This window comes from Enhydra lutris, unplaced genomic scaffold, assembly GCF_002288905.1.
Source record: "Enhydra lutris kenyoni isolate GAN:26980312 unplaced genomic scaffold, ASM228890v2 scaffoldscaffold6, whole genome shotgun sequence".
In the NCBI taxonomy this organism is placed as follows: domain Eukaryota; kingdom Metazoa; phylum Chordata; class Mammalia; order Carnivora; family Mustelidae; genus Enhydra; species Enhydra lutris.
In genome coordinates this window covers 27,691,643-27,714,882 of record NW_019154090.1, presented here as the reverse complement: position 1 = coordinate 27,714,882, position 23,240 = coordinate 27,691,643, and the positions used below count along the sequence as shown (strand labels likewise).

At 41.9% G+C, this 23,240-nt stretch overlaps 1 protein-coding gene across 2 annotated transcripts in view; it reads right to left on the bottom strand.

Moving 5' to 3' along the window:
• Window positions 1-23,240, bottom strand: part of LOC111141447 (proteasome inhibitor subunit 1) — a 43,764-nt gene that overhangs the window by 13,131 nt on the left and 7,393 nt on the right. For both annotated transcript variants that reach the window (XM_022494010.1, XM_022494011.1), the window contains 2 exons: window positions 21,560-21,642; window positions 9,732-9,917 (listed from right to left, as the gene is read on the bottom strand). In XM_022494010.1, the coding sequence (XP_022349718.1) occupies window positions 9,732-9,917; window positions 21,560-21,642 (269 nt within the window). The remainder of the gene's footprint in view (window positions 1-9,731; window positions 9,918-21,559; window positions 21,643-23,240) is intronic.

Sequence of the window (23,240 nt, the reverse complement as noted above, 5' to 3'; positions counted from 1 at the left end):
TAACTCAGTGAACCAATATTTCCCAAATGATCAATATACCATCTTCCAATATCATACCTGGGTTAAAGATTCACTCAAAGGACATGAAAGACCAGTGGATTTAATTTTTTATTTTTTAAGATTTCATTTATTTATTTACTTATAGTGTGAGCGAGCAGGGGGAGGGGCAGAGGGAGAAACAGAGAGAGAATCTCAAGCAGTCTCTGCACTGAGCACAGAGCCTGACATGGGGCTCGATCCCATGATCCTGAGATCATAACCTGAGCCAAAATCCAGAGTTGGATGCCCAACTGACTGAGCCACCCAGGCACCACTGAAAACATTATTAAACCACTCTTTTATCTAATAACTATCTTGATAAGGCTTCAACAAAAACATCACTGCCTGCAGACTAAATGCAGAAGCAGAAATGAGAATCTTGTCTTCCATGCCTGATGATAAATAGGTCTGCAACAACGTGAAACAAGTCATTCTCATCAAATTTTTATGTTTGAGGAAAAAAATAGGTATTTTTGTAAAAACTTCTTAGTTGTGTTAGCATGTAACGGGTTCATTATTGTTACTTTTAAGTGAATGAATAAATGTGTATTTTTAACATTTTAGCTATAATATCGAATATGGTAAAATGCTGACTGATAGAACCCAAACAAGAACTCTCTTTTTTAAAAGATTTTATTTATTTGAGAGACAGCAAGAGAGAGAGAGCATGAATGGGGGTAGGGGTAGAGAGAGAAGGAGAAGCAGACTCCCCACTAAGCACGGAGCCCAATGCAAGACTCAATCCCAGGACCCCAGGATCATGACCTGAGCTGAAGGCAGAAGACGCTAAACCAACTGAGCCACTCAGGTGCCCCAAGAACTCTTTAATAATTCAAAATTTAATAATTCTTCCTCAATAATTCAGAGTTCAAGAGGGTTTTCTGAGACCAAAAATGTTGAGATCTGCCACCATGGAAAATATAACTCAAACGAAGCAAAAGAAAAAAACTATATACAGATGCATATAGCTTTACTATGTAAAATGAAAAATTGAACATGCTTAAAATATCCCATGGAAGTTAGGCAAACTATAGCATATCAGCAAAATAAAATATCAGATACTAAAAAAGATAGATTCAGCACTTTAGTAAACAGGTTATGAAATTTTAAAAAGAAAATGCAGAACACAAAATATTGGAAACATTAAAAATATGTAAAGACAGGCTGATTGGGACTGAAAATGAATCTTGAATGACAAGAGCTCTGTATCTAAGGATTTATTTTTAGTGAAGCCCGTTAAGCGTAGGAAAAGCTGGTTTTTCAAAAGAGCGAATAGGATTTGGGGCATACGGTCTGCCTGAGGACAGATGGAGCAAAGGGAAATGGGTTAGAATTGTAAGACAACAACAACAAAAGTTAGGCTTAGATTAAAAAAAAAAAAACAACCTTCCCTTACAGATGGGTTGTTTTCAGTAATTCTTCCCCCTAGAGATCTCAGGAGTAGGACAGTCCTACTTTTCACTATCAATTCTCCACCACAATGGAATGTCCTCTCCACCTGTACTGCTGGCTGAGAAGCAGCCTGCGTCATGCCCAGTATCCTCTGACAAACTCCGGGTACACATCTCCACACACTTAGGGAAGCAGGTCTCTTTCTGTCCCAAGACGGACACCCTATGTGTTTGCTTTTGGAGTTTTCCAGGGGTGGGCTACACAAGATGGGGTGTGGAAAGCGAGCAGGGAGACATGGAACCATGTCCTCTGTGAAGGAGGCAGAGGCTGACTATTTCCCACTCCGAGTACAAGCCTCGGCTGTTCCCGTGTTGGGCTAATTAACACCCAGCAGCAGCCAGATGGGCCGGCTCCTGTGCCGCTCTTTCCCTCCTTCCTGCCCTACAGCCCCACCCCCCAAATCCTGCATTTGAGGAAAAAACAAAAAGGTGAAAGTGTGAGTGCTGGTTGCCCAGCAACCTGGTGGTGGTGGGGGCTCTAATAAAGGAATCGGTGTCATCACAGACATCTGTGCCGACAGAGGAGGAAGGGGGCTGGCGAGGAGTGCGGGTGGAGGGGGGTGAGCGGCTGACAAAAAGCCTCCTAAACATTCTGCCTCTTCTCTGACCATCTCTCACGTAGTGCAGTGTCCTAGTCCTGGGAGACAGACTGGCTTGAGAAAGACCTAATTGAGGGACGGCAAGGGGATGGATTTTTCTCCACACTGTGTACACTCACTATATTGGATTTGTACACAAATTGATTATCGCATGAACTAAAACTGAAGGGTACAGTGGGGAAAGCATGGGCAGAGTTAGACTCACGGAAGGGCAGACTGGGCCCAGCCTTCCCCCTTCTGGTTGGGTAAAGCTGGGAAGCCACATTACTTCCTTATCTACCGACCCCTCCTGTGTAGAGCAGGGAAGCTACCAACCTTCTCACGGGCCTGTCTGGAAGATGAGCCACCATAAATGAAAGCACCTGGTTCGGCGGTCAACACGGCCGACAACCAAGAAATGGCAATTACTCCTCTCCTTGATAAATGCAGCCAATGTTGATAAAGAGACCATGTCTATAAGGGGCTGGGCCTAAATGCAGTCACCCCACACACCCCCAGGTCCATACTCTCACAGCTTAAGTGGCTCCACGGCATCAAATCCTTTTGTGGGGGGAGGACGCTAGGTATTTAAGAACATAAAACAAGGTTCTGTCTTTGGGAGGACCGTCCACTCATTACACCTTCAGTCTGGTTTTGATCTCCACTTGCTATCTGAATGGGGTCCACTGAGTGAGTAGCTAACCTTTACTATATTCTGAGCAATGAACTCAACACATGACATCCATTACATATCAATCTTAAGAGACCTTGCAGACCAGCATAACAATTCTCAAGGTGCAGATGAGGAGACCAAGGCGCTCTCAGAGGCAACATGTGCTCACCGAGGGACAGGTCAAGCTACAAGGTAAGTGTTTGAATCTAGCTGATCGACTTCCAAAGCCTGTGCTCCAGACTGCCATATAATATTCTCTCGTTGATATGGGGGAGGTGGGTGGGGTGGCAGAAAAAAAGGGACCAAGTCCCACGTGCTAAGAGTGGCATGTGGAAACAATGAGTCTCAGCTTTCTGTCTTACTGCTGCCCCCCTCCCCGCCCCCACCATTCCACTTGGCTCTACACACTTCTTATCTTTCCAGGGCTCTGCACAGGCCAGGCCTTCATGCTGGGACACCCTCCCTATCCCATTCTGCACTGGCTAATGCATCCTAATCATTCTTTAGGAGCCTGCCGAGAGGTCAGCCCCTCCTTGGGGAAGTCTTCCCTGAACACCAAGTGTGGTTCAGGCTCCTCTTCTACGTGCTCCCTAGTACGCTGTCCCTCCCTGATGAGAGGACAGCAGGAGCAGATGGCATTACTGGTCTTCACGAAGCACCCATGGCTGGATCTAGTGTTGCAAACCTAGTGAGCTCAAGAAATACTTTGGACTTAAGAACCTAAGTGGTTCCTTAGCATCTACATTTTCAAATACCTTTCATTTTAAAATAATTAAAGAGTCATGAGAAGTTGGAAAAAGGGTGCAGAGAAATCCTGCGCACCTTCACCCAGTTTTCTCCAAGTGATACCACCGCAAAGCTCCCTCATGCTACCTAGCCCACCTTCATAGTCGCACCTACAGCCTGCCCCCATCCCTAGCCTCCGGCAAACACTGATCTGTTTAGCACATCTACTAATACTGTCATTCTGAAGGTTTTGTGAAGGTGGAATCATACAGTTTGTAACCTTTTGGAATTGGCTTTTTCTTACTCCTTTACCTTGCTGAGTATTCCTCGGGCAGCACCATAGCGTGCATAACCTCTCACCAACTCAGGGACATCTGAATTGCTTCCAGTTTTTGACTATTACAAATAAAGCTGCTATGAACATCTGTCTATAGGCTTCTGCGTGGGCATAATTTTTGTTTCTTGACGATAAACGCCTAGGAGTGCAATTCCTAGATCTTAATAGGAAGTGTTTGCTTAAGAAACGGCCGATGTTCTTGAGTGGCCGTACCATTTTACATTCCCACCACCAACAGGTAAGAGACTGAGATTCTCTGCACCGTCTCCAGCATTTGGTACCATTTTTATTTTTACTTTTAGCCAGTCTAGTAGGTGTGAAGGATTTCACTGCTGAATTTCCATTTCCTAATGGCTAATGGTGTTGAATACCTTTTCATGTGCTATGTGCCATCTGTGTATCCTTTCAGTGTGCCATCTCTTCACCTCCTTGTCCCATTTTCTGATTAGACTTTTTTTTAAACCCGTAGAGTTTTGAATGTTCTGTATCTTCTTAGACACAACTGCTCTGTCAGATGTGTGGTTTGTAAACATTTCTCCCAGCCTGTAGTTTATGTTCTCATTCTCCTAACAGGGTCTTTCATAGAGCAAAAACATTTTTAATTTTGATGAAGTACAATTTAACCATGTCTACTACAGATTGTGCTTTTAGTGTCTTACAAATGCTTCAGCAAGCCCTGGATCCAGATGATCTTCTCCTGTGAGTTCTAAAGTGTTGTAGCATGAAGTTTCACATTTAGATCTGTGATCCCATTTGAGTTACTTGCTCACATTCATTCTGAGCCCTGGGCTGGTAACGCTTGCTGAACTCATGATTATTACTGTTGCTACTGCTATTATTTGGTAGATTCCCTGAGATTTTCTATGTAGACCACGGTCATCTGCAAACACGAACCGTTTTATTTCTTCCTCTCTTATCTGTATCCTTTAATTTTATTTCTCATCTTAATGTGGTAGCAAAACTTTCAGTACTATGGTGAGTAAGACTGGTAAGAGTCGATACCTATGCCTTGTTTCTAAGGGGGGAAGCATTCAGCAGTTTATTTTAAATAAATCACTTCTGCTGGTATGATGATGAACCCATAAAATACCACTTAGGTACCAACAAACTACTCTCTAGTTGAAGGTAAGACACAGAAGTCTCAATCATGAGCAATTATCAATTTTCTTATAGTCTGAACCCAGAGACCTCATTTCTGTTGTTATATGTTCACATTTCCAATAAAGCCAAGGCAAGGCTAGGACTTTTTTTTTTAACAGTTTACTGAGATAATATTTCACATATCACAAAATTCACCCAGTTATACTATAAAGGGAAGTGATCTTTAGACGTTCACAGAGTGTGCAAATATTCTTATTAGGATATTTTCTTCACCTGGGCGCCTGGGTGGCTCAGTTGCTTAAGCAACTGCCTTCGGCTCAGGTCACGATCCTGGAATCCCGGGATCGAGTCCCACATCAGGCTCCCCCCTTGGCAGGGAGTCTGCTTCTCCCTCTAACCCCTGCCCTCTCATGCTCTCTCTCTCAAATAAATAAATATAATCTTTAAAAAAAAAAAAAAAAAGAGTATTTTCTGCACCCAAAAGGAAACTCTGTACCAATTAGCAGTCATTCCCTATTCATTCCCACCAATCCCTCCACCTCAGTTCCTGGCAATGACTAATCTTCTTTCTGTGTGTATGGATTTGCCTATTCTGGACAATTCACATAAAATCATACAATATGTAGATCCTCTCACTCAGCAAAATGTTTTCAAGGCTCACACTGGTTGTGACATCCATCAGTAGTTCATCCTTTTTTTACTGGTGAATAACTTTCACTGTGTACACACTTGTCACTTTGTAGATCTGATCATCAGCTGATGGGTATTTAGGCTGTTTCCACTTTTTGGCCAGTATGAATATACTATGGACATCCACATACAGAAGTACGTGCTATTTCACTGTGCTGTGGAGTTCTGTTTCCCTGATGATTAATGATTTTGAGCATCTTTCACATGCTCATGGGTTACTTTAATTATTCTGAACCATTTTTAAACTGGGCTTTTTTATTACTGAGTTGTAAGACTTATGTATTCTCGATACAAGCCTACAGTCAACTATGATTCATAAATGCTATCTCTCATTCTGTGGGTTATCTGTTCACTTTCTTGACTGTTCTTTAATTTTGACAAAGTCCAATTTGTGCTTTTGGTGTTGTATCTAAGAATCTACTGTCAAGGTCATAAAGATTTATTCCTGCTTTCTTCTAGGAGTATTATAGTTCTCTTATGCCTAGGTCTATGATCCATTTTAAGTCAATTTCTGTGTGAGGAAGGGGTCCAACTGCATTCTTTTGCCTGTGGACATAGAGTTGTTTCAGCACCATTTGAAAAGACTGTTATTCCCCCACTGAACTGTTTTGGCACACTTGCTGAAATCAATTGCCCATGGATGTATGGGTTTATCTCTATTTTTTTTAATTTTTTTTTAGATTTTATTGATTTATTTGACAGAGAGAGAGAGCGATCACAAGTAGGCAGAGAGGTAGGCAGTGGGGGGGGGGGAGCAGGCTCCCTGCTGAGCAGAGAGCCCCAGGCAGGCCTCAATTCCAGGACCCTGAGATCACGACCTGAGCCAAAGGCAGAGGCTCAACCCATTGAGCCATCTAGACACCCCTGGGTTTATTTCTAGATCTCAATTCTATTCCCTTGGCTTTACATGTCTATCCTTATTTCAGTACCACATTGTCTTGACTACTGTAGCTTTGTAATAAGTTTTGAAATTGGAAAGTGTGAGTCTTTTTGCTTTTTCAAAATTGCTTTGGTTATTCTGGTTCTCTTGGATTTTCCATATGAATTTTAGGATCAGCTTGACAATTTCTGAAAACAAAAACAAAAACAAAAACCCCAGAAAACAAAAAACCTACAAACAAGAAACTCTGGGATTGGGATTGCACTAAATACGTATATCAATTTGGAGAATATTGCCTATATTAATTCTTCTTATCTATGAACACAGATGTGTTTCCATTATTTAATCTTAATTTCTTTCAAAAATGTTTTATAATTCTCAGTGTACAAGTTAATTTTTGTTAAATTTATTAAGTATTTTTTCTTTTGGGGTTATTATAAATGGGATCATTTCCTTAATTTTCAGATTATTCCTTACTCATGTACAGAAATACAACTGATTTTTGTTTTTTGATCATGTATCCTGTCACATTGCTGAACTTGTTTATTTTAAAAGTTTTTTTAGAAGATTTCTTTGGATGTCCTATATATGAGAGTTCATGTAAAAGAGTTTGTTTACATCTTCCTTTTTAATCTAGATACTTCTCCTTTTTCTCGAGAGATTGTCTTGACTAGAATCTCAAGTATGATGTTGCATAAAAGTAACAAGAGTAGACATTCTTGTCTTACTCCTGATCTTAGGGGGAAAGCATTTAGTCTTTCTTCCTTAACTAGGATATTAGCTGTGGGTTTTCTGCAGATGCTATTTATTGAATAAGAAACTCCTTCTATTGCTAAATGCTTTTATTCTGAAAGGGTGTTGGATTTTGTCAAACGCTTTTTCTCTACTGAAATGAACATGTGGTTTTGTCCTTTGTTCCATTAATGTGGTATAATACACTAACTTATTTTCAGATGTTAAACCAACCATTTCTGGGATAAATTTCTTTTGGTCATGGTATATAATCCTTTTTCTACGTTGCTGGATTTATTTTGCCAGTATTTTGTTGAGGATTTTAAAATCTATATTCAAAAGGAATACTGGTTCGTAGCTTTCTTCTGAGGTGTCTGGTTTTGGTATCAGGGCCCCACGGATCCAGACAAGGTCAAACACTGTATTTAGTTGATATAACTCTTTTAATAACAGCCCCGCTCTCCCTTTTTTCCTCATGCCATTCATTTGACAATGAAAACAAGGTTAATTTATCCTGTAAAAAATGTTCAGTTTTTTAAAATGTTCCAGTTTGGGCTGCAACACATGTATCCTCATGTGTCTATTTAACTCATTCTTCTATCCCTCATGCTTCTTTTCATCTGGGAGTTAGATCTAAACCCAGGCTACTGTGTACTTACTGCTGCATCATATCAGAAAACACTTAAAAATGTCTGGCTACACCATTTTTAGTGTTAAGATTGATCTATGGGCTCAGGTGCTATCAGCCTGGATCTATTCTTTATAAAGTTCTCCATCAGCCTGCTACCTAAAGGTTTCAGCAAACGCTGATGATTTGTGCCTAGGTACGTTCTTTCAGGAGATGCTGCAACATGGTTGATTCTTTCAATTCTTCCAAGGCTAGGAAGTTTTATCTTCATAATTAAAAACTCCAGGTCTGATTCCTAGTTAGGGTGGCAGAGCTTCAAGGTGCTGCTGTGGAAGCCCTGGGGGGATTCCTGCTTGCCTCTGTGGTTGGAGGATCCTCACAGCACTTGAGGCGGACGCTAGAGACAAGGCACATTCTACATAACGAGTTCTACATTAGAAAAATGACCTGCATCCCACACAACTTTCCAAAGTCTTGTTAGGTGTTCAGGGAGGTGTAAAGCCTTCATAAATTATCCAAGTCTAATGAGACACTCTCCATCTAATATTTTGTTTGCCATACTCCTAAGAACTGTTCATCATTTCAAAAGAGTCATGTTAGTAACAGCAATGCAGTTTATAGTATTTGAATTTGGCTTGAATACATGTGTATATGCCAGCTTTTATTGCTGTCAAATTCTACATAATTCCATATACAAGTGCAAATGTCTGACTATATTTTCCAGTGTAACTCTGCTTAAGCATCTACATGATCAAACAGACATTATCTTACTAATTACTCTCTATTTCTCATTTATATTACAGTTAGGACTTTATACTGATTCCTTTTGAAGTGTGCATTCGGTTAGATTATCTATGAATATCATTTCAAGAAAAGTAAAGGAGATTCCACAAAGTATTTGTTTAGACATGGCCAGTGAGTCTGAGACAGCTGAGAACTACTATCTACTTAAGGTGTAAAAATCCACCCCAACCCTCTTGATCGCCATCCAGGGATTGTTCTTAAATCTTGCCACCAGATTTGGCCACATCATAGCCATAGCACTACACTGGGATTTGATAACTGAACTGCAGCCCTGGCCCTGTCTCTTTATTAGTGGCTGGTGACCTCAGGCAGGTCATCTTACCTGTGGTCCTGTCTATAAAATAAGGAGGTTAGATTAGACAAGCTGTTCCCAACCCTTCAACTACTTTTTAGTATTCGCCCTCCCCACAGGATTTCTGAAGAGTACCAGAGACTTACCAATTATTATTCATTGCAATAAATTAATTTCCCATTTTTTAACTAAACAAAGATACGTTAATTGCAAAACAGGATAAAATAACAATGGCAGTGAACACTTACTGGGTGCTTATTATGGCCCCATGGTGATGCCCCAGGCCCCCATTAGTGCTACACTGGGGATTCCAAATTGGGAAAAGCGCTGTCTCAGCCAGAGACTAAGGTCTCCCGCTGGTTCTCGTCTCCTTCCTCAGAGCACAAGTCTCCTGTCGTAGATGCTGCCACCCTAATCTGGTAAGATCTTGGATGAGACATGCTCATACACCATGTTGCTTTGGAAAAGTTCTGAAGCTGTCAAAGAGGTTAGGTGGCTACCATGAATAAAATGGAATGGGAAAGACAGTTGGCCTCCAACCCCTCTGGGAAGGTACTTCTGCATCTCCGCGTTTCCCTGAAATGCCCAGCCCTGGTCCCTGCAACACAAAGAAGCTGGGTAGTAAGGGTGACTAGGAGCTGTATCAGAACTCAATGCTCCACTTCTGTCTCCATCCACCAAGACCCAGACAATCTGTTGCAGACACATGGAAGCCAGAGAGGGGGCCGCGTGGCAGGATGGTTATGGCTAGAACCCTGCAGAAGCACGGGATGGCTGCCTGCTGGGGGCTCTGTACTCACCAGGGAGGCTGCCGGCTCGTGTGTGGGTGCTGTGGGTGAATCCGGAGCGGGTCCACCTCTCTGGCAGTGGCAGGCGGAAACTCCCGGTGGGGACTGCTGACACTAGCCTTGTCCCAGTGCTCATGGATAGGTGTGATGATTCCAGACACAATGCGAGACCGAAGCTCCTCACTGTTCTTGTAGGTCCTGTAGGAAGGAGACGAGGTGTCAACTGCTTGCACCTGGCTAGCGACCCCGTATACACTATTCTGGCAGCGGCGGCGGCGGCAGTGGCGGCCCTGATAGCTCTTCGCTTTGCACTTGGGCTGTTTGCAAGGGTGGGGACAGGCCGCCCGGCGGACCTGTGTGAGGGGGGCAACAGCCCGGTGTCGTCTCCGAGATTTGGGCCTAAGCTTCTTAGGCATCTGAGTTGCCCCTCCTCGCTTACCACCCCATTAGAAAGAGGTGACAGTGCAGGGGCACAGGACTGGCTACTCCTCTGTACCTGCCCAACCCTCTCCTCAGCCTCATTGTGTGTTCATCAAGGGTCATGGGAAGGGTCATGGACGGCCAAGGCTCTTGGGGAGGATGAACCAGGTTCCTGGTCCAGGTAGGCGGGGCTCTGGGGGCTCAAGGTCCAGTTTTGTCACCAACTCAGAGCCCTCGGAAGGCTACGCTGGGCCTCTTTTCTCTGCCTGTGACAGCCAAGCACGGTGGGCTGTAGCTGAGTGTTGAGGCAGGCTGAGGTAGCAATGAGTGGGTAGTGCTCCAGAATTCCTAAAAATCTGAAATTTAAAATGAGCCATATCCTGGGCCAAAAAGCAAATCTTACAAATTTTAAAAAACTGAAACTATATAGAGTATGTTCTCTGACCATATGGAATGGTACCAAACATCAAAATAGAAGGAAGTCTCTAAAAAATGGAAATTAACCCAATTCTAGAAAACCCTCAGGTCACAGAGGAAGACATGAAAAAAAAAATACAAAGCACTAAATAAAAATAAATATATGACATATTATGTGGGGTAGGTGTGCCTAGTGTGTCAGTCAGTTGAGTGGCTGACTCTTGATTTTGGCTCAGGTCATGATCAGGGTTGAGAGATGGAGTCCTGTGATGGGGCTCCCCGCTCAGCAGGGCATCTGCTTGGGATTCTCTCCCTCCCCTTCTGACCCTCCCCCAACTTGCATACTCTCTCTTAAAATAAATTTTAAAATCTTAGGAAAAAATAGGCAGGGATATGGCTAAAACAGTGTTGAGAAGAAACTTCATTGCACTAAATGCTCACATTGGAAAAGAGGAAGGAAATGGATAATCAAAATTCTGCCTCAAGAACCTAGAAAAAGAGCAAATAAAACCCTAAACAAGGGGGCACCTGGGTGGTTCAGTGGGTTAAAGCCTCTGCCTTCAGCTCAGGTTGTGATCTTGGGGTCCTGGGATGGAGCCCCACATCGGGTTCTCTGCTCTGGGGGGGGAGCCCGCTTCACCCCACCCTCTGCCTGCCTCTCTGCCTACTTGTGACCTCTGTCTGTCAAATAAATAAAATTTTTTTAAAAAGCCCTAAGCAAGGCTAAAGTAAGGAAATAATAAAGAATAAAAATCAATAAAAGAGAAAATAGGAAAATGAGAGAGAAAATTAATTTAAAAATAAAAAGGTTCTTCCAAAAAATGAATAAAATCAACAAACTCTCAGCAAGATTGGCAAACACAAAAAGAGAGCAGACACAAATCACCAATAGCAAGAATGACATGGGATATTACAACACATGTATTGTCACTGGAAAGATAATAAGAGAATACTAACAACTTCAACTACTTAGAACACACCAATTCTTCAAAAACCACACACTAACAACTCAGCCAAAATAAAATAATTTGAAGAGTTCTATTACAGTAAAAAAATTCATACTTAAGCACCCAAAACAAAAAATCTCTAGAGCCAGATGATTTCAGTGGAGAATGCTACCAAACACTTAAAGAAGAATTAAGACTAATTTACAGCTATTTCCAGATAATAGGAGAGGAAGAAACATTTCCCAACTCATTTTATGAGGCCAGGATTGCCTCACATCAAAGCCAGACAAAAGAGCACAAAAAACAAAACTACAGACCCGCACTTCCCATGAACTTGGATGCACAAATGTTCAACAAAGTACTAACAAGTAGAATTAAAAAATATATTAAAAGAATCATACACCCCCAGGATTCACTGTCGGCATGCAAGGCTGGTTCAGAATTCACAAATCCCTGCCGTATCAATAAGCAAAGAAAAGATACATGATCCTATCAACGGATGCAGAAAACGCATTTGACCAAATCCAATGCATTTGACCAAAACCAACATGGAAATCCATTCATTATAAAAACTCAACAAACCAGGAACAGAAGGGAACCTCTGAGCTTCATAAAGAACACCAACAAAAATCCACAGTTAACAAAATACTTAATAGGGGCTCCTCGGTGGCTTGCTAGGTTAAGTGTCTGCCTTCGGCTCAGGTCATGATCTCCAGTTCCTGGGATCAAGCCTTTCACATCAGGCTCTCTGCACAGTAGGGAGCCTGTTTTTCCCTCTCCCTCTACCTGCTGCACTCCCTGCTTGTGCTCTGTCAGATAAATAAATAAAAACCTCGAAAAAAAAAAAACCACAATAACAATCATTTTAATAATGAAAGCCCTGAGCTGACTGCAGGATATTTCTGAAGCTAAGTGGGAGGGAAAGACTGGGGAGTAGGGAAAGATGGAACAAAAGCTGAGCTATGACTTTCTTCCCCCTTTTAAGATTTACTAGAATGGAAAGAGAGGTAGAAGTCTTACAAATTAAGTTTATTTCCCTTTAACTGGGAAGTTACTGAACAGGTAAAAGTGGCAAATATGGATTGTATTCCCATATGATTTAGGTAGTATGTTCTTGGGACCTTAAATACTGAGTTTTGGGAAAAGGCTGCTCATATATATGGAGCAATAATGATACAACAACTAATATTTATTGAGCACTTACTATGTGACAGGCACTGTTCTAAGTCCTTTACATACATTACCTAATTAAGTTAACAGAACAACTATTAGTTGTTACAAATCCAGTAAATAAAGTCAGAATTTGAATGAAAATTAAAATAATGAAAGATTCAATGCTTTGCCTCAGACTGGGAATATGGCAAGGATGTTCTCTTTTACCACTCTTAAATAACATAACACTGAAGTTCTAGCCATTGCAATAAAGCAATAAGTAAATAAGAAAAAAGAAAAAATATAGATTAGAAGGGGAATAAAACTTCCCTTTTTTGCAGATGACATGACGGTCACCCTTGAAATTCCCAAGAAATCTACCAAAAAAACCTCCAAGAACAATGAGTTCAGCAAGGTGACTGCATAGAAGATCAACACGCATGTCTATATACTAACAGTGAATACCTGCGAATCAAAACTAAGAGCAGAATACAATTTATAATCACCCCCCTCCTCCAGAAAAGAAACAGCAAAAACACGTTCAGGAGCTACTTGCTGAAAATTACAAAATGATGATAAAATAATTCAAATAAGACTTAATAAATAGAGATATACCATGTTCATAGCGAAAATATCTATTTTCCCCATAAAAGGTTTCATGATCTACAGGCTTAATGCAACTCCCGGCAAGGTTTTTATTGACACAGACAAGCTTATTCTAAAGTTAGTACGGAAAGGCAAGGACCCTGGAATAGCTCGGACTCTTCTGACAAGATAAGTAGGAGGAATCATTCTACTCAATTTTAAGGTCTACTATGCAGCTACATTAATCAAAACTGTGTGATACTGGCAGAGGGACACACAGAAAGATCAATGAGAAAAAACAGAAAACCTAAAAGCAGGCGCACATTAAGTACAGACAACTGCTTTTTGTAAAAGCTGCAAAAGTAGTTGAAAGAAGGAAGAACAAATGGTTTGGAGCAATTGGACATCCACAGGCAAGAAAATGAACCCCTATCCAAACCTCACATTTTACATAAAAATTAACTTAAAATAGACCACAGACTTAAATGTAAAATGCAAAACTATAAAAAGCTTAGGATAAAACATAAGAGAAAATCTTGGGGCTCTAAAGCTAGGCAAAGCATTCCTGACACCAAAAGCATGATCTGTAAAGTTGATAAAATAAGTATTATCAAAATCAAAAACTTTGTGAAAGACCCTGTTGAGAGAATTAAAAAACAAACTATAGGCTGGGAGAAAACATTTATAAGCCATCATCTAAGAAAGGACTTGCATCTAAAGTATATAAAGAACTCTCATACATACAGCAGTAAAAAAACTCAATCCAATTAGAAAATGGGCAAGGGGCACGTGGGTGGCTCAGTGGGTTAAAGCCTCTGCCTTCGGCTCAGGTCATGATCCCAGGGTCCTGGGATCGAGCCCCGCATCGGGCTCTTTGCTCAGCGGGGAGCCTGCTTCCCCGCCCCCCCGCCTGCCTCTCTGCCTACTTGTGATCTCTGTCAAATAAATAAATAAAATCTTAAAAAAAAAAAAAAAAGAAAGAAAGCAAATGGGCAAAAGATACAGACACTTTGCCAAAGAAGATACACAGATGGCAAATACACACATGGAAAGATGCTCAACATCATTAGCCATTAGGGAAATACAAATTAAAACCATGAAATAATACTACATACCTATCAGAATAACTAAAATGAAAAAGAGTAACACCACTAAATGCTGGTGAAGATGCAGAGAAATGGTATCACTCCTTCACTGGCGGTAGACATGTAACACAGCACAGACACTCTAGAAAATCATTTGGCAGTTTCTTAAAAAACTAAACATGCAACTGTCATTGTGCTCTTGGGGATTTATCACAGAAAAGAGAATTAGATCCACACTAAAGCCTGTACCTGAATGTCCACAGCATTCAGGTATGCTTATGTCCATAGTGTTCATAGTGCATATGGCATTATGCAGAGTGAGAAAAGCCAATCCCATAAGCCTAAGCTTACATACTGTAAGATTCCATTTACTTAACATTTTTTTTTAAGGCAAAGGTATTTTTTAGAAGATTTTATTTTGGAGTACCTGGGTGGCTCAGAGGGTTAAGCCTCTGCCTTCAGCTCAGGTCATGGTCTCAGGGTTCTGGGATCGAGCCCCACATCAGGCTCTGCTCAGCAGGGAGCCTGCTTTCCCCTCTCTCTGCCTGCCTCTCTGCCTACTTGTGATCTCTCTTTCGGTCTCAAATAAATAAATAAAATCTTTAAAAAAAAAAAAAGATTTTATTTGTCAGCGAGAGCGAAGAGAGTGCACAAACAGGGGGTGTGGCAGGCAGAGGGAGTAGCAGGATCCCCACGGAGCAAGGAGCCTGATGCAGGACTCAATCCTAGGGCCCTGGGATCATGACCTGAGCTGAAGGCATACCCTTAACCAAATGAGCCACCTAGGTAGGTGTTCCTTAACATTTTTGAAATAAAATTTTAGAGATGGAGAATAAGTGGTTGCTGGGGTTAGGGATGGGGAGGGACAGTGGGTGTGGCTATAAAAGGGCATCAGGAGGGATCCTTATGGGGGCAGCTGGGTATCTCAGTCAGGTTAAGCATCTGACTCTAGATTTTGGCTCAGGTCATGATCATAGGGTTGAGATGGAGCTTCATGTCAGTCTCCAGCCTGGAGCCTGCTTGAGATTCTCTCTCTCTCTCCCCCTCTCTCCCTTTGTCCCTCCCACCCCTTTCAAAAAAAGAAAAAAAAAAAGAAGAAGAAGATGGATCCTTACAGTGTTAAAAAGGCTTATATCAATGTCAACATCCTAGCTGTACAGTTTTGTACAATGTGATCACTGAGGTAAAATGTATAAAGGATACAAAGAATCTCTGTATTATCTCTTAGAACTGCATTTAAGACTATAATTATCACAAAATAAAATTTTTTGATTTTTTAAATTTTTAAGTAAGCTCCACACCCAGCATAGAGCACTACACGGGGCTTGAACTCATGATCCTGAGATCAAGATCTGAACTGAGCTCAAGAGTTGGGCCCTTAACCAACTGAGCCACCCAGGTGCCCCTCAAAATAAAACGTTTAATTAAAAAATACATTTTTATTATACAACCATAAGATGACTGAGAAATTCAGAGTAGATCAGTGATTTCAAATTTTCTCTCTCACAGAAGGGGGCCCAAGGAGGATAAAAGAGAAAGCCCAGGGACCTCTACTTCCTGCCCTTACCTTTTCCACCAGAATAATTTTACTTTTACCACTTTAATGTGTCAATCCTAAAGAACACTGTGAAGAAAGAGTTGGTGGTTCAAAAGTGTAACACGTGAAATGGCTTGGAAGATCTAAGGGCCTGTGGTTTCTACATCCCTACAACAATCAGGTTCTTGCTCAGAACACAGAACTTTGGGGACCTTGCTGCTTCCCTGACCAAGCTGGGTGGAAGGGGAAAATCTAAATCCTCTTTCCTTTCAATCAGATGAGCTGTGTGGGATACAGCTAGAAGGCCTCTGATCCCTCTATGTAGGATGTGTGTTTACCTGCAGAATTCCAGTCTGAAATTCTTGCACAATTTCTAAGCCTTTGTAGCACTGCCATTTTGGTAGCAGCAAAGACAGCCTATAGGCTATCATCCTGCAAGGGCAGAAATAGAAGGGGCACAGCAGAAAGGAACTGGTTTCCTACTCCTTAGGAAATCAGGGTTTGCTCGGCAACGGGCACAAACTCCCCCGTAGTGTGGACAAGACAAGCCATGAGCACCTACCAAGGAGGGCTGGATGGGGGAAGGTGATTAGAGATAGGCAGTTCAATGTCACTGACAATAGGACAGAGCAGGGAGGGTGGGCCTAACAATCAGGAGGCAGATCCATACCCCAGCTCTCAGAGCCTCAGTTTCCATGGAGATTCCTGGTGATGAGATATTTTTCCCTTTGTATGTTTACTACAAGCTGCTACACCCAGCCCTGAGCACTCTGTGCTGACATCTCCTTTTGTTCTCACAACAAGTGGTAGCATTGTTGGCTCTGCATTTCACAGTCACCAAAAACCAAAACAAAACACTCCCCCAGCACATAATCCCAGCAAATGTATTAAAACAAATAAATAAATAAATAAATGGAGACACTGTCATCATTTCTCGCAGTACTGCTAAGGGGACTAAATGCTGGAATGGGCATGTAGAGACTAGCACGGGACCTGGGTTCCTGCATAGATTTCATCATCTTCTCCTGCAATACAATTCCAGAATGAAGAAGTCAAAAGAAAGGCTCCACGTCCTTTCCTTACCCACCTTAGGGGTGCGGGGCTCACACAGTGTGCAGCACCCACTCTGGCTGCTGCTCTGGGCTGGCCTCACTTCACTCATTCCACTGGCCACTATATGAAGAACAGACCCAGGCCCTGCCCTCAAGGAGATCACAGGCCAGGGTGGGGGTGACCAACTCGAACCATAAAATACCGACGTATCAAATGCTTAAAAGGGTGTCATGAAACTTCAGACCTGGTGGGCAGGCAGGAAAGGCTTCTCTGAGGAACTCAAGTTTCAATGGGAACTGAAGGAAGACCGGGAGCTGGCTGCGTGAGGTGGTCAGGGAGAGTGCTCTAGGCACAGGGGAGAGCTCAGAAGCGGGGCAGCGGTGCGTGTGGCACAGTGGCCGAGGCACAGCCATTGGGGGGGACGTTGTACAGGATAAGGTTGCCAGACTTAGGCTTGAGGCCTCATCGAGGATTTTGTTTTTATCCTAAGAGCAAACAACACTCACTGGAGGGTTCTGAGTATTTTTCAGAGTGAAAAAAAAAATTTTTTAATTGTGGGAAAATACATATAAAATTTAGCAGCGTAACCATCTGTAAGCATAGAGCTCAGCGGTGTGAGGGTGCAGATTACAGTCACCACCACTAGCCATCTTCTGAGCTCCCCATCTTGCAAAACTAAAACTCTGGACCCAGGAAATAGTAACTCCCCATTCTCCCATTTTCCCAGCCCTGGCATCCACTGTTTTACTTTCTGTCTCTATGAGTCTGACTACTATAGGTATCTCATCTAAGCGGAATCATAACATGTTTGCTTGTGAGTGGTTTATTTTGCTTAGCCTAATGTCCTCAAGGTTATTCCATATGGAAGCCTATGTCCAGCTCTTCCTCCCTTCTTAAAGCTGAGTAACTGTAGGTACAGACCACACTGTATGTATGCCACTGTGCATCTATACTACGTTCTGTTTATGCATTCATCTGTTCTAGGTATTCATGGATACCTACGTGGCTTCCACCTTCTGGCTACTGTGAATAATGCTTCTAGAAACGTGAGTGTACAAGTATGTATTCTGGACCCTTTCAGTGCTACTGGGTATATGCCCAGAAGCAGAATTCTTAGATTCTACGGTAATGTAATTTTGTGAGGAAACACAACACTGTTTTCCACAGTGGCTGCACCATTTTAAATTTCCACCAACCATGCACAAGGATTCCAATCTGTCCATATCCTGGACAATACTTGTTGTTTTGTTGTTTTGTTTTGTTTTGTTTTGTGATAGTAGCCATCCTAATGTATGGGAGGTTGTATCACTGAAGGATTTCAAGCCAGGGTTTTAACCATGACCATGTTTTTAAAAGGCTGGTCAGACTTCTGTGTGGGGAATCAACTGAAGGTGGTGAGCCGAGCACAAGTCAGGAGCTCCTCACACAAAGGCTGCTTGGAAGAGGGGCAGAGATGAAAGGGTGGCCTCAATCATGGAGGCAGATGGTCTGCAAGTTTGAGAGGAGTGGGGTGGGTTCAAAACGGTTATTCCTGATTAGGATTCTAATCAGGGTTTCTAGGCTGTTCTGATGACTGTGAATTTACACTCATGCCAGGCTTCCTCTAAAATCAAGAAGGTCAAGGAGGATGGCAAAAAAGTCCCTATGATGCAAGAAAGTGGAAATAACTGGGCCTAACCACGTAACAATTTCATTACACTTACAGAAAAGGAGTAAGTACCCTCTGAACATAATACTCTGACTATGTACATCCTCAGCGGGACACTGCTGAATAAAAAGAACTGGAAAGAAACTGTACTTGAAACTTTATTTGGTTGATTTTTTTCTTCATTGATACTGATGTAGCAGGTCAGAGACTATGTATTTTAGGATCAAACAAATGAGTACATATGTTGATGCTGTTGGAAACTGGAGTTCTCACCACAGAAGAGAGCTAAAGTACAGAATAAAAGAGTAAGAATCCCATAGTGTTAGATTAAAAATGAAAGCATCACTTTAAAATTTAAGAAAAGACTTTAAGGAAAAAGATTCTAAGCTCTATTCACTCACTGAAAGGGCCTGGAAGCAATGACATCCTTAGTATTAATGAGCATATTCAGAGCTCAGATTCTGGTTTTTAAATATGATTCCCCACTAACAGAAATCATGGTTCCTTAGAAAAATCAACTGATTTCAAGGCAGGGACAAGAAAATTACAGGGTGAGGCTGGGACATCTTACTGTGTCAGAAAGTATGAAACACTCTAGGAATGATGGGTACATGTCAAAAGGACAAAGAAGGCAGCCTAAAGGGTTCCCACTGGGCATCCAAAGAATGACAGAAATGGACCATAACTTAGAATAAAAAAGAAACTTTAAGTCTACATTTAAGTCTATTTATTTTAAAAAAATAAAAATAAAGGAGACAGGAAAAAACCTTTTTTTTTAAATGACGATAAATGTAAAAAGAATGATTAAGACAGAAAATTACTGTCTTACATTTATCTCTGTAATAACGGACTCAGGCGAGAATCATGGACAGATGCCAAGACTGCTAGATGGAAGACTGCTAGGAAGCAGAGTACTCACGGTCTGCTGGTATAACCCTGCAGATGACTTATTAAACATAAAGGAAAACAGATGCCCTTACCAGGGAGAAAGTTGGCAGACACCAAGTGATTGCCAAGTGATCAAACTGAACAGAGTCAACGAGACAGACGTCTGCACCTGAAGTGAGACACTGAGGAGAACACAGTGTCATCTATGCAATGTTCTTGTCAAAAATGATCGGTCTGAATCAAATGATGAGCAAATAACCTAATAAATCTGATCGCTAGGAAACAATCTGAACATTCTACATGATAATGGATCTGGAGTCTTCGAAAATACCAAGGCCGTGGAAAACAAACATCTAGGAAACTGTTCTGGATTCAAGGGAATTAAAGGGCCATGAAGATCTTTGGTTGGGTAAGAAAGAACCCTCAAAACCAAAAAGCCCAAAGACTAGCTATAAAGGACACTCCAGGATGACAGCAGAAATATCAGCATGGACTGCGTATTCAGTGATACTCCTGCGTCCGCGCTACGCTTCCCAAGTGTGACCACTGTGCTAATGTCATACAGGAGGACGCGCTCATCTGAACAAGGAGATAAAGATGCTACTGGAGTATTTAGGGGTGAAGGTTCACAAAGTCTGGAGATAATTCTCAGCTGGTTCAAGAACAGAAGAGCACACAGAAAGATGAACCAAATGTGGTAAAACATTAAACACTGGTAAATCTAGTTGACAGACATATGGGCGTTCACCATATTTTTGCAAACCACCTTTTCTGTGGAGTAGCAAATTTCAAAATAAAGTCAAGAGAATAAGAAAATAAGACAGACAGGGAAAAAAGTCTTTGCAAAACATATATGATAAAATATCATTACCCAAAATACACAAAGAACTCTTAAAACTTAACAGCAAGAGAAAAAACAACCCAATTAAAAAAATGGGCCAGAGATCTAGATAAACATCTCACCAAAGAGGATATGCAGATGGAAAATAAGCATACGAAAAGACGCTCCAAGTCGTGTGTCATTTGGGAACTGTAAATTAAAACAAGATACTACTATGCGCTTATTAGAATAGCCAAATCTGAAAAACTAACACCACCAAATGCTGACAAGGATGTGGAGCAACAGGAACGCTCAGACATTGTTGGTGGGAATGTGAAATGGTACTGCCACCATGGAAAACAGCAGGGCAGGTTCTTACAAACAGAAACATGTTCGGGGCTCCTGGGTGGCTCAGTTGGTTACATGTCTGCCTTCAGCTCAGGTCACGATCCCAGGGTCCTAGGATTAAGCCCCACATCATGTCGGGCTTCCTGCTCGGTGGGGAGCCTGTTTCTTCCTCTCCCTTTGCCCCGCCTTCTTGTTCACTTGCTCTATCTCAAATAAATAAATAAAATCTTAAAAAAGAAAAAAAAAAAAGTAAACACTCCCACACACACTGCCAACAATGAACCTGAATGTAAACCATGGAATGCGGGTGAGAACGTGTACTGATGCAGGTATTTCCATTATAACAAATGTACAGAATGCTGATAGTGGAGGTGGGAGTGGAGGGGGAGGTGTTCATGGGAACTCTGCACTAGCTGTTCGATTTTGCTGTTAACCTAAAGCTGCTCTAAAAAATAAAGCTCATTTAAAAGAAAAAGTTGGAGGCAGAGGTAGGCACACCTTTTCTCCAGGAGCCCACTGTAACTGACCCCACTGGCCTGACTCCACTTCTCCCCTGGAGCCACTGCAGCATTTGTGGACCCTCGCTTCTATCATTGTACTTCACGTAGCATTTCCCATGTGAATCTTCTCTTAAATTAAAAATAGAAAAGAGAATTTAGACCTTGCAGATAATCTAATCCCATTTCCTCATTTCACAGATGAGGACACAGAGGTCAAGAGAAATAAAATGTCCAAGTTAGAGGTGTGAGACCTAGTCTCTAGACTCCTGCTCTATTGCTTCCTGCCTTGTAGCTGACTGCCTTCATGACCTAGTACTGGAAGTGACTGTGCCCAGAAGACAAAGATCATTTTATTAACCTTTCTTGACTCTCTGGACTTCTCCACCCCATTCCATTTTCTCTCTTCTTTTTCCCAAGAAAAAGCCATCACTTAGAAGTACCTGTGGAAGTCAGCCAGGTGTTCTGAATCGATATAATCATCCAAATTCAGGGTCAAATCTGATACCTGCTGTGACCCACTTTCCTAGAAAAATGAAAACAGAAAATGAGAAACTGGGGATATTTCTGGGCTAATGGGAAAATAGTTAAATATTCAGGTTAAAGAAATATACACACAAAGAACATACCAGGAATGTCTGTAATATGTGGAATACCCTTCCGGTGCTTGGGGTCTGCTCTGATTTAGAAAGATTGCCTTTCTGAGGCTGAGGCCAGTAAACCTACTTGCCAGGCTCTTTTGCAGCCTGGGCACAGGCATATCACTGATGTGGCAAATGGAGGCACATGTTTGACTTGGAGGTGGGCAACATGGAAAAGCAGGCCCAACAAAGGGTAGATGTCTTGCTCACAAGGGCAGCAGCAGAGGCATGGGCAGCTCATGAGAAGGGGCTCCAGGGCCCACAGCCCAAGCCAGCACCTCATGCCTGGGGCGGTGGCAGCAGCAGTGGTTTTCATGGTGTGCTTGTGAACACTGTCTTGAAAGCCCAGCCTTGAACCTGTTTCTCCAGCCCTCCCAACAGTTCAATGGCTATCCCAGTTCTTTTAATAAACCACATCTGTTTGAGTAACTTGAGGGAATTTTGTTATTTATAACTAAGAACTCTGTCTGATACACGATCTAAGTCTTTGTCAAAACAGAAAGGGTAAGATGAACATAGGGGAAGGGAAGGAAAAATAAGATAAAAACAGAGAGAGAGGCAAACCATAAGAACTCTTAACTCCAGGGAACAAACTGAGGGTTGCTAGAGGGGAGGTCAGTGGGGGGATGGGGTAACTGGGAGACAGATTATTAAGGAGGGCATGTGATGTAATGAACACTGGGTGTTATACACAACTGATAAATCACTGAATTCTACCCCTGAAATAATAATACAGCACACATTAATAACACAGCATATGTTAACTAAACTGAATTTAAATAAGGGGAAAAAAAACAGAAAGGGATAAATTATGATACTATAAAATACTACATACTAGTTAAAATGAATAAGGTGTATCTACATGCATTTCCATGTAAAGACCCCCAAAATATATTGAGTGAAAAAGGCAGGTATAGTGCAATACAGACTGCATGCTACTTTCATATGAGCACACAGAGACAACGAAGACTAACTTAACAGGAGAGTCACTGCCCTTGGGGGGCTTAGAGTCCAGCAGCAGAAGATAAACATCAAATCAAAGGACAACTAAGTACATAATTACAAACTGTGGTCAGGACCAGCAAGGAAATAAAATGATGAAGTAGAGAGGCATAATTTAGATTTTTCTGGCAGGTGAAGACTAGGTAGGCAGAACTACACTTTTTGAGGAAGTGAAAAATGAGAAGGGATCTGCAGGAGCTGAAGGGAGAAGGGTGTGTGTGAGGCAGCCCACGGTGGTGGGGAGAGTTTTCCATCCCTGGAAATAAGACATGTAAGGGCACTAGGATAGCAGACGGCTAGGTTTATCTAAAGAACTAAAAGTAGCCCCTGCTCGGGCCTGCAGTAAGCTTTTTTCCTTCCCTGGTGTCATCGAAAGGATGATTTGCATAATCATTTACATAATCATTCCCCTGTGATGAAGTACCCCCCTTGGTAATACCAGAAGGTGAGCATCTTTGAGCACAAAGCTTTTCTATATGGA